The following is a 10,711-nucleotide window of genomic DNA, read 5'->3' as shown; positions in this document are numbered from 1 at the left end:
GGTGCCCAGTCTCCAGACTTACATCACACGTGATCCTTTATTCAATATGGCGGACGAAGAAAGAAATCGGATGGTCGCTGAATTTTCCGGAGTAACTGATGCTGACGCTGAACGCGCACAGTTTTATTTAGAATCATCCGGCTGGGATCTTCATGTGAGTAACAAAGCTGATCTGTTCTTTTTTTTTATATGTTACTGAGTTTGTTTTAGCGTGGTTTCAGTTTGTTTTACATATCATTAGCACTTCCTTCTTTAGGATGTCAATATTTCATCATTTGTAATGAACAGAAAGTGAATCAGGCAAAACTTTAGAATACACAGCCACTTCAGGAAATGCTTAAATGGATTGGCGGCAGTTTATTAGTCAAGTCCGCCGGCCGTCGTTAACTCAGCCGATAAGCCGACTTGGCCATCAAAAAATTGTTTTTAGCACGAAGTTCCACTTCTCACCATAGACGCAAATGAAAAACAATGATATGATGAGGCCTTGGATGTTTAAATAAATCAAGAACATTATTCATGTTCACTCATAGGAGTCAGCATGACCTGCAGCAAGTTGCAGTGGACAGCTTTTTATTTTTTTACAGGTTGCTCTTAGTAGTTTTTATGACACAATGGGAGAAGATGACGAGAACATAGGGGCTGAAACTGAACAAGCCCAGGAGGTATATACAAGAGTTTTGGAGTAATTTAATGCCTCTCTCAAAAAATCAGACACAATGTTACCTGTAGACAACTTGAAAAGTTATGAGCCATTGGCAAAGAGACAAGACAAAACTGTAAAATTGATGGAAATTTTTTAAATAGTGCACTGGATTATTTACACAAACCAGTCTAGATACAAGCCTTGGAAGACTCCACTGTGGTGGGCTTTTAGTAGGTTTGAATTTTTTTTTAGGCCATATTAGGAAACATAGGTGAGTCTAGTCAAGTCAATCAAAAGCAAGATCATCATTTTAAAAGAATGTCAGTTGGCTGCAAAGCATGATGGCTAAATGTATACCTCTCAAACCAATAATCTTTGTGGTAATATAATATTTCAGTCATATTATCCACTTCCTTTTGCAGCAGCCAAGTACCAGATCAAAGCACACTCCTACAGGGTAAGCTGAAAAATAACCATTTATTGCATGTTATTCCTTTCAATCCCAAAATCTCATTAGTAATTCTCCTTACTGTCTGCCAAACAATTCTTATGATATTAGCCCAGAGAATTTGGTATTGGATCAACAAATAATCCCTTAATTGATATTTTTTTTTATTCTCATCACCTCTCTGCTTGATATTGTTTGACATTGTAAGGAGAAGTTCTCTTTTGGTCACTCATGGGAGTTAAAGGGATCATTATCAGCAGGTGCTTATCGCCATCAGTGTAGTGCTATAGTTAAGTCTTAGAGAGTGTGATAATCCATCATATGGTGAAAATTTAGTTTTAAGGTCATGAGTAACTGCCTGTTTATATTTAAAAGTACCTTTATGTAAGAGCTGTTTTATTGATGAAACACTGGATATAAATTTTAAGGTTTTTGTAGGTGATCACTGCTCAAATTGTTTAAATAAACTAAAGGTAAGAGTTTTTATGTTGTAGGCGAAACATTGCTTCCCTTTCAAGTGTGCAAGCTACAGAAAATGCTGACAGTGATCATGAAGAAGGACAAGCATTTTATGCTGGAGGCTCAGACACAAGGTAGGGGTCCCTGTGACATGCCACAGGCTGCGAGAAGAGCAGGAGGACAGATGTTTTGGTGGCAAGGAAAGATAGACTGATGGACTCATTAAGATGTAGGATGGTTTTTAACCCTTTACATGCTAGCATCAGTATGCATTTTTCCATACTGTTCTCTGTACATTTCCTAAGGGTGCTGATAAGGAGAATTTGTTAAACAATCAAGAGCTTTTCTATTGATCATTTCCTTTATTCTTGCAACCTTAATGTGTTATTCAGGGGTGATGTTGTTAAGAAATATTAGATGCAGTCACTCTTTAGGGTCAAAGGGTATAAGTTGGCTGGAAATTTGATTCAACACATTTACTTTAATTTACAACAACAATGAACAAACATCATTGATTTACAAACTTTGTCAGTTGGAAATGCAATGTTTCCCAACAATTTATTTTTGTCTATTTAGTTGTCGTTTTCAATAATTAGATGAACATATTTCTATTTTTTGTTTTGTTTTGTTTTTCTTTGCAGTGGACAGCAAATTCTTGGTCCACCAAGAAAGAAACAAACATCGAATGATATTACTCAGGGCATATTTGATGATGCAAAGAGGTGAATTTGTAAATAAATTCATCTCAATTGATATTGTATTTAGTAAATTAAATTCAATCACATCTACTGTACCAAATTGATTAATGAAGAATTAGTATGGCTTTACAATCATTATAAAAAAGTTGCCAGAGGCTTGAAATATAGTAAAGTGGAACAGTTTTGGTCATTTTTAATTGCAGAATTTTGGGGAGTCAAAGGTCAAGATCTGACTAGTATACATTTCTGATTTTTCCAGTTACTATGAAGTCCCTTAAATATTCATTTGATAGGATATTGTAGGGGAAAGTTGTATGATAATCACTTGTTGGGAGAGAATGTGCATAACATGAATAGGATTCAAAATCCTGATGCTTTACATTCTTTTCTTGATTATAGCAGAGATTTCTCTTTTGTTAACTTTGAAGTCAATAGACTACTGTATATACATTCCAGTAAGGAAGAGCTCTCAAATAAATCTCCCTCTTTATACTGCAACAGAAAAAATGTTACAAGGCCCCATTGAGTAGAAGGTGTAAATATTAGCTTCTTTAATTTCATTCTCTTTTTTGTGTTATGTGGATGCTGTGGGTTTGTGCTGTGCCATTTTTTGTTCCTCTCTTGATAGAACCCAAGGTATGAACTGTTATTTTTCTTGTAGACATGGAGCAGAAGTTGTTGCTGATGAGGATGTGGTTGGTAGGCAAGGAGCCAGGCACCAGCCTGCATTTAAGGGTGCAGGTAAGATTTAAATCCTAATATATGATAAGTAATTTCCCCATTCAGCTTCCGTACATTCTTAATGTGAAAAAAGCCTGCAGTGTACTCACCTCATGAGTAAGGTGGAGTGGAGGCATCTTATCATTTGCTAAGCCTTCATGTTCAATTATAACTTGATGTTGAGTGTGCATGAATATCAATTTTTATTGACAAGGTAAAATGTGTCATTTGGTAGTTAAGGTAATTTTGGCTGTGTCAATGGTTTTCATTTTGTTCTGATTTACAAAGAAACAAATATACTTTCCAGGAAAAAAAGGGTGAATGGAGAGGTTAAGGGTATCCCCCTTTCTCCAGGTGGAATTTTTTTCCCTATCCAACAAAGACAACAATAATTTATTGTGAGAAGATGAAACACTGAATTCTTTTTTTTTCCCAAAAATTTATCTCCACCTCAGAACAAAGGCACTTCCTGCCTTAATCATAACTAATTCAGCCTGATGTATGATTGTATTAGACTTACCCCTTCTTCTGATGATGGTTGGTTCTGATCTTGTTGCAGGTTACCGTCTTGGAGATACAGAAGGGGACAGTTCACAGCCCCTCCCTGAAACACTATCATTCAGGGCAGATGCACCACAACAACCTGTAAGACATCATCAACAAACTTGTATTTATAAATTTACTAATCAGTGTGGAACCTGCACTGACAACCATCTCTCTATTATGTACACTTATTCTTAACAGCCCCTTGCTTTTTGTCTCAGCTGATAGTTTTAAATTTCACGTATGCAACCTCCTTTCACTGGCTACCGCTCCTTAATGACAATGGCAACTAAACTGTGTTGCAAATGTCAAAAGGTAGCTCATTTGCAAGGATCTTGGCTGCACTCGACGTCCATCCATAGATTAAATGAAATTTATTTCATTAAAATTAAAATGACATTCTCAAACACTAAAAACTCATTTTGCTGGCCCACGTTTTCTATGAGAAATCAACTTTTGTCCTCTTTTTTTACTGATATATACTCGCAGAGTTGTTTCACAATGTTGTACAATCCTTTGTAGACAGAAGTCGCTTTAAAGTTCTGGTCTAATGGATTTTCAGTGGATGATGGACCTCTGAGGTCGTTTGACGATCCAGCTAACAAGCAGTTCCTGGATTCTGTCAGACGAGGGTACAAAAATACAATCATTTTCAATTTGGAAGGAACCCAACAAAGTGCACTGACTCGCTTATTCTCGTCGGAAATCTTATATTATGACGAATTAAGATCCAATTTTTTCCTTTGTACGCGCACGTTTGTTTCAGTAATCGCATTAAATGAGTTCTAATTGACTGATTTCGAGTAATTTACCCGCATTTTACACATTCTTGCGTGCATTTTTCTGATACACGTACACGCAGATGCGTGTAGTGTGCGTGTGAGTGTTTCTCGCGTCTAGTGCGTGGGAGCGGCGCGCGCGTCAAACGCGGGTAAAACACATGAGCTGTACTCTGCAAACGAGACCATTAGGACGCAGTCGAACGCCGCCATCCATTTAGAAGAGACTGTATCGCGAAAAAACAATAATTCTTTACTAGCATATTCACCACGGTGAATATGCTAATAAAGAATTAGGACACCAAGACTCACGGTTTAGATTATATTTAAGATCCAAAGGCTCTTTTGAATTTAATGACTTAAAGAAATTTTTCATGCGTCCTGTTCACAGCGAAATTCCACAGGAGTTATTAAGATTGTCCCGAAAAGGAGAAGTGCACGTTAATATGGAAGATCACAGACATGAAGAGTATGTCCCTCCACCCAAACCTAAACTCCAAGCATTCTCAGGAACAGGGCACAAATTAGGCAGGTTGGTGTCTTCTTCCCAGTTCACTTTAGCTCTTCAAGCAGTTTGGTTATCATTCATAGTTCAACTGTGTTTTGTGCGAGGACTTTTTGTTACTTACGTGTAAGAATTCCTCGTATTATTTGAGTTGTTTGCCTTTTTTTTCCGTTCCATTGTTTCAGATGTTGGCCTCTTTCTTTCGCTCTTTCATTTCCTCGTCTTTTGTTCCTTCTTTGGTCCGTTTTGTTCTCTTGATCACAATCTGTATCTTATTTTCGTCTAGTGCCTCGTTAGTTTCTTCATCCTCGTTTGATCCTTCCGATTTTTACCACTTCCACACCGGCAAATTCTTGCACTAATGATTGTTCTTTGTTATTTTTTATCTTTCAGCCCGGCTCCAGACGTGAAGTCCAGTCATTCAACAGAACAACGTGCCTCCCAGTCTTCCTCCAGCACACCACAACCAATGGCAACAAGTCCACTGGACCAATCACAGCCGGTAACCAGCATACAGATTAGATTGGCTGATGGAACGCGGTATGTGAAAATATGTTACACTTTGTTTTTTCCTTATGACCAGAGGTTGTTGGAATAGTCGAGCCTATTCGGTGATCTACGAAAATTGTCGGAATCATGTCAACATTTACAACAGGCTTCTCCTAGTAATTGTGGTTAGCTTTCGCAGCAATGTTGTCTCAAAAGAATGCGAGGCAAAGTAAACGAAACCGATTATATGGACGTTCGGAGAGAAGGCTTATCACGGGTTCCGCTGACAGAAAAGTGTTCTTTTCCTAATTTTATCAGTGATTTCCAAGTAATGCTAAAGCGGCATAAAAGCAATGGACTGATCTGTGAATCTTTCATTTGACCCCACTCCTCTTCGCCGCCCCCCCTCCCTTTCCGCACTCTTGTCATGCAGGCCACGTGTTTGTTTCCACTTCTTCCTCCATTTTCGGCGTAGCCGTAATTTCCACTTGTTTCTTGGCATTAGAAACGCGATCGTCAATTCAACTCATTTCCTGCCATTTCGCATTCTGGCCTCTAATTTTCCTTCTCCGCCATAATAGGATTATTTGTTGATTCATCTACCCCCATTTTCCTTTGTGTAGGTCGGTTTTAAATTTTTTCTCAGTTCCAGTTCCTTCGCAGTTGTAACGAAATAACATTTCCTTGAGGAACATACTCTGGTTTTCAAAATCTGATTTGACCTTCTAATATGACCACATTCGCTTACCACACACACAATGACTAATCAAAGATTACTTTAAGCTACGGTGTAAAATTTCTGACGGAAATGTTTTCTTTTGCAGTATGGTCTCAAAATTCAACCACTCACATACAGTTGGAGATATTCGGAAGTTTATCTGTGCGTATCCTTTGGTCAAGAATATACTATAACATTATAAGATCTACTAAATGGTTACGCGTATCTGTTCCTGAAAATTTTGGTAAACATTAATTCAATACTCCCCAGTCGAGAATTCTCTTTTATCTCTTTATGGACACGTTGATGCCTGCTAGATTTCTTCTTTTCCAAAACTGAGCGACAACCACGTGATCGCACAGATAAGAAAACAACTTTTGAGTCAACAGACTTTACAAATCGTAGCCAGATCTTCTAGGCCGCAGTTGGATTTTGTCAAACTTTGCGACTAATAATCTGCCAGTCTGTTCAGAGCTTGAATTTCGAGATTCAAACAAAGAGTTCTTCGGCTAGGTTAGCAGCAGCGTCGTGTTGTAGATTGCTGTATGACTCCTTGTAATATAGTGACTTAAGGTTTCTCATCCCCTTTTTTCTCGTTTCTTGATGTAGTAACGGGATCTTTGAGAGACACTGATCGCCCTTGAGAGTCAAAGAAATAACCCTTTAACTTCCATGAGTGACCAAGACAGAATTTCTCCTTACAATATCAAAATGATATGATGTTAAGTAAACAAATGATGCAAATGAAGAAAAATATCAATCAGGGGATTATTTGTTGATTCGATACCAAATTCTCCGAACTAAGAATTGTATGGCAGACAGTAAGGAGAATTACTTATGAGATCTTGGGAGTGAAAGGGTTAATTTTCCTTAACCAAACACGCCTGATACACAGATCAAGGCCTCAAATGGCAACGCAGAGCTTTGTTCTTATGACGACGTTCCCTAACAAAGAGCTATCGGATGAAACGCAGAAACTCTCTGAAGCCAATCTCTTAAATGCCGTCATTGTCCAGAGGTTCAAGTGAGTGAAGACCGGAATTTTCCAGGCGGTGGATGAGGAAGTCTGGTAATGAATCAAAAACGAAACATACCTGTGACAGGAAGATTGTCACGTGACTGTGAATCTGATTGCATTCTGGAGAATCTGAGAAGTGGAGTCGAAACCAAAGTCTGCAGTTGATGGGGTTTACAACTTCGTTGACTTTTTAGTTACTTTCCTATCGTTTACTGCAACAAATAGTTTAAGCTTTGTTCAGAAGTGCTCCTCCAAGGAAAGGTAATTGTGGCTTCTAAAATAAAATTTTGGTCAAAGACTGTTCAGTTGTGTTCGTTTTCTGCGCCTGGTATTTGTTCTGGTTCTGAATGATTTTTAAAGAGGTTCTTTACACGACATAGTTCCTCTTTCTCATGTACTTATTAACAAGAATTATATTGGCATCATGATCATGTGTTATTCCCGCATGTTTCTCTGCAAATTATCGCGCATTGGCGTTTTCTTCTTGTAAACCGGCGGCTCAAAACGTGTTGTCGTGTTCACTCGCGATTAGAATTGCGGTTTAAACGCGTTTATAAACACGCGCGCACCATCGTTCTGAAAAAATCGGCTTGGTTTGAACACGCGCTTTTTGCGATGTTAACGCGTTTTTATCAACACTTACGATATTTTTTCTCGAGAAAATTGACTTCGTCTTAAACGAAGAGAACGGAGATGTCTGTCCTATTGATCGTTTGAAGACCTTTGTATTGTTTTGATCTTAACTCAGTGAATTTTATAAATCTGGTGAGTTTTTCGTTTTGAGTCGAGAAGTTTGATGTCTCTTTAAAAAATTGCAGAGGCCTGGCTTGTGGTGAGTTTATTTTAATACTAAAACGCCGAAAAAGGGAAACCTCGAAACTAGAAACTCATAAAATCAAAACGGTAATAAATCGACGTAATAAACCGAAAAAGAAATCATTCTTACTGCGAAGACCTCGTGGAAAGGAAAAAGTAAGTTAATGATACGCAAGCTCTTTGTTAGGTCAGCATATAACATTGACAACGCTCTTTTCGTTATGCCTCAAAGATTTTATTATGTCTTTGCCTTAGATAGCTATAAATACATTAGTTCCGCTGCAGTGTTTCGAGTTCCGTTTGTTTTAAAAGGAAAAGGGGAAAAACTGACTGAACAACCATCTCGAATGTTTCGTCTTTGTTATTTTCCCTCCCTCTTCCTTCTTAAATAAAATTATAACAGGAGAATTTTCCAGCTAATGAATGATGTGTTTTAATGTTTCAGCGTGCATTGGCCGTTCTTAAGACTTCCTTTCGGAAAGCAAAATTGTAACCCACTTGAGCTAGTTGCGGAACAGAAGTTTGAATTTTTTTTTTTCAGCTTGTGGAAGATGGACCAGAAGTGATCATTGATAAGTTCTTGAGACCGTAATCAAAACTAAAAAACAGCAAGCTTATGTGAAATGATTGTCGGTGTCAGCTTTTAGCAAAACTTTTGACACATTCACACACACCGTTGTGACACACACGAAAAAAAATTTCACCACGTGACGGTCTGTTTCAGTTTCCTTTCATTTGCATTTACGTAGAAAAGTAATCGAAAGAAAAATTTTCTGAAGGTTTTTTCAGAGCTCTTCTGAAAAGGAAGTCTTAGGAAGTTATTAGATTTAGGGATACTAAAAATCTTTTTTTCCTGGTTTTCGTTTTACAAGCATAAACTTCAACAGTTTTTTCCCTAACGTGTTTTGTACTTTTCGGCGCTTACTTCCATAACAGTGACTTTCGGCCCTGCATCTTCGCACGATGTATTTAAATTTGAGGTTTAGCTACGCAAATGCTACAATTAAATTCAAAACCAATCAGTACATCAGCACTGAAGTGAGCTGCACAGCGCTGGGAAAAAATGTTCCATCTCAAGCGAGCAGCTTTTATTATATAACTTCCAGTTTTATTCTTGCGTACTCGATTTTCCACCGTTGTTACACACAATGGCTCTTCTATCTTGGCTGTTCGCTTTCTGTTGTCTTTTGTCCTGAAAAAAATTAAAAGAAAGAGACATTTTTAAAATAGATAAAAGCTTTCTAATGTCGCATTTTTAATAGCAAGAAATTGTTTACTCTTCAGACAAGATAATGTGTAATAAATGAGCGTATTAATATTTTGTACTCTCTAAATTTTCCCAGGGTGCTGCTGAATCTTAATTGCATTATTCTTCGTTTCTTTTCATTGGCAAAGTTGATACCCCCTTAAAAAATCCCTCACGTGCGGGTTGGGAATTTTTATTTCAACCCCGTAGCTGCGTTGGAGAAAATTCACTAGACAGGCCGTAATTTCCTTTCGAAGTGATATGTAAATTGTAGATTTTATTTTAATAAGTTGAAAGGTTATAATATAATATTGGAATATTTATTTCCATGTTCGAGGGTTGGAATACGTCCTTAGCCAGAATTGGTTACTTAGAGACGGCAGTGAACTTGTCTAAATTTACCTTGAAATTCAAGGAAACTGAGGAAACATTTTTCAAAGCGTAGATTTTGAGCTAGCTTTTAAGCTAGGATCTTTTTGGTAGAATTTGGAGCGATTTATTTAAAACGCAAGGGAACTTTATTTTGTAGCAAATGCCAGGTGCTGTGAGCCTCAAAGGGACATATGTTGTTTTTATGTGCAGCTGCATTTTCCAACCCAACTACCGGATGAAGAAAACGAATCACCCAATTTTTATCCTCGAAATTTTAGTTTCGAATGCGCAAATCCTCGGCCCAAACGCGCTGTAAGCACGCGCAAAGTCCCCAGGTTTCAACTTCTCAAACAACGGAAAGAAAAACACAGATTTCTGCAGACTTACTTGAAAATTTTCGTCGCGCTGGTACGGTGTGTTTTTGGGTTTTAATCATATATGAAGCGAAACGCTGTCTTTTTTGCCTGAGAATTTTCGGTTTTCTTTCGCTCTCTGTCCGCTCTTCTGCCCCTTGACTGTTACTGTCTGCGAGAGAAAAAAATCACTCAAGTTTAAAATGTGCGCACGATTCAATGCGATGGATTTCCGGCGGTTTTTCACTTTCAAACTTACTTTCGTTGGTTTCTTCCAAGCGAGAGCTCAGAGTAGCTTGGAGAAACGCGATGTACTTGATCGCCTCCTCTATTACTTCAATCTAAAAAAAAATAAGTTTTAACAGTGAGTTGGTCTTTAAATTTTTTTTATGAGTGATAGAAGCTAGCAATCTAGGCCTGACATAAAAGTTTCGTACCTTGCTGACACGAGGCCGGCAGGCTGTAGAAGGAACCAGCGAACGAAGCCGTGAATATTCCAGCGTCTTCATCTGTTTTTTGTAATTTCGTACACGACTTCTCATTTCACGACTTCTGAAGTCTTGCAATTGTTTCTCGTCCGTACTCTCGTTGCTGAACATTTTGCGTAAATCTGCAGGGGCTTATAGCAGTCCTAGGAAATAAGCAGTCGTAAATAAGCTAAGACCAGCTACATCCCACGATACTGTCGCTTTTAAGTAGGTTCACGCTTAGAAAATTAATTGTTTACGAATTTATGGCCTTAAATACCTCTAAAATTTCGCCGGTGATATATTTTTTACCTCCAAATCCTGTAGCGTACTCTTGGCGCGACCGTTGTTTCGCTCACAAGCGAATGAGTGAAAGAGCTTCCTTTCTGGCGCTAACTATAAATTACCAACATTACAATGGCACAATTCACCTG

General features: G+C 38.1%; 2 protein-coding genes across 3 annotated transcripts; one reads left to right on the top strand and one right to left on the bottom strand.

Moving 5' to 3' along the window:
- The first annotated feature begins 34 nt into the window (after positions 1-34).
- LOC131771952 (NSFL1 cofactor p47-like) lies at positions 35-7,324 on the top strand. 2 transcript variants are annotated; one of them, XM_059087825.2, is made up of 12 exons: positions 35-154; positions 588-665; positions 1,072-1,103; positions 1,589-1,687; positions 2,195-2,275; positions 2,913-2,992; positions 3,531-3,616; positions 4,037-4,146; positions 4,685-4,825; positions 5,192-5,338; positions 6,112-6,171; positions 6,901-7,324. In XM_059087825.2, the coding sequence occupies exons 1-12, from the start codon at positions 47-49 to the stop codon at positions 7,031-7,033; spliced, it is 1,155 nt and encodes a 384-aa protein (XP_058943808.2). In that variant the 5' UTR covers positions 35-46; the 3' UTR covers positions 7,034-7,324. The 2 variants fall into 2 exon arrangements, with proteins under 2 accessions (XP_058943808.2, XP_058943807.2); XM_059087824.2 differs by having other exon boundaries at positions 1,069-1,103.
- A 734-nt stretch (positions 7,325-8,058) lies between these two features.
- On the bottom strand, positions 8,059-10,711 carry LOC131771978 (uncharacterized). Its single transcript, XM_059087881.2, has 5 exons — positions 10,558-10,711; positions 10,248-10,441; positions 10,070-10,151; positions 9,845-9,982; positions 8,059-9,031 (listed from the first exon to the last, which is right to left on the bottom strand). Exons 2-5 carry the CDS (start codon positions 10,407-10,409, stop codon positions 8,997-8,999), a joined length of 417 nt encoding a protein of 138 aa, XP_058943864.1. The 5' UTR covers positions 10,410-10,441; positions 10,558-10,711; the 3' UTR covers positions 8,059-8,996.

The sequence above is a fragment of the Pocillopora verrucosa genome, chromosome 3 (assembly GCF_036669915.1).
Source record: "Pocillopora verrucosa isolate sample1 chromosome 3, ASM3666991v2, whole genome shotgun sequence".
NCBI lineage: Eukaryota > Metazoa > Cnidaria > Anthozoa > Scleractinia > Pocilloporidae > Pocillopora > Pocillopora verrucosa.
This window is presented reverse-complemented; position numbering and strand designations above follow the sequence as displayed.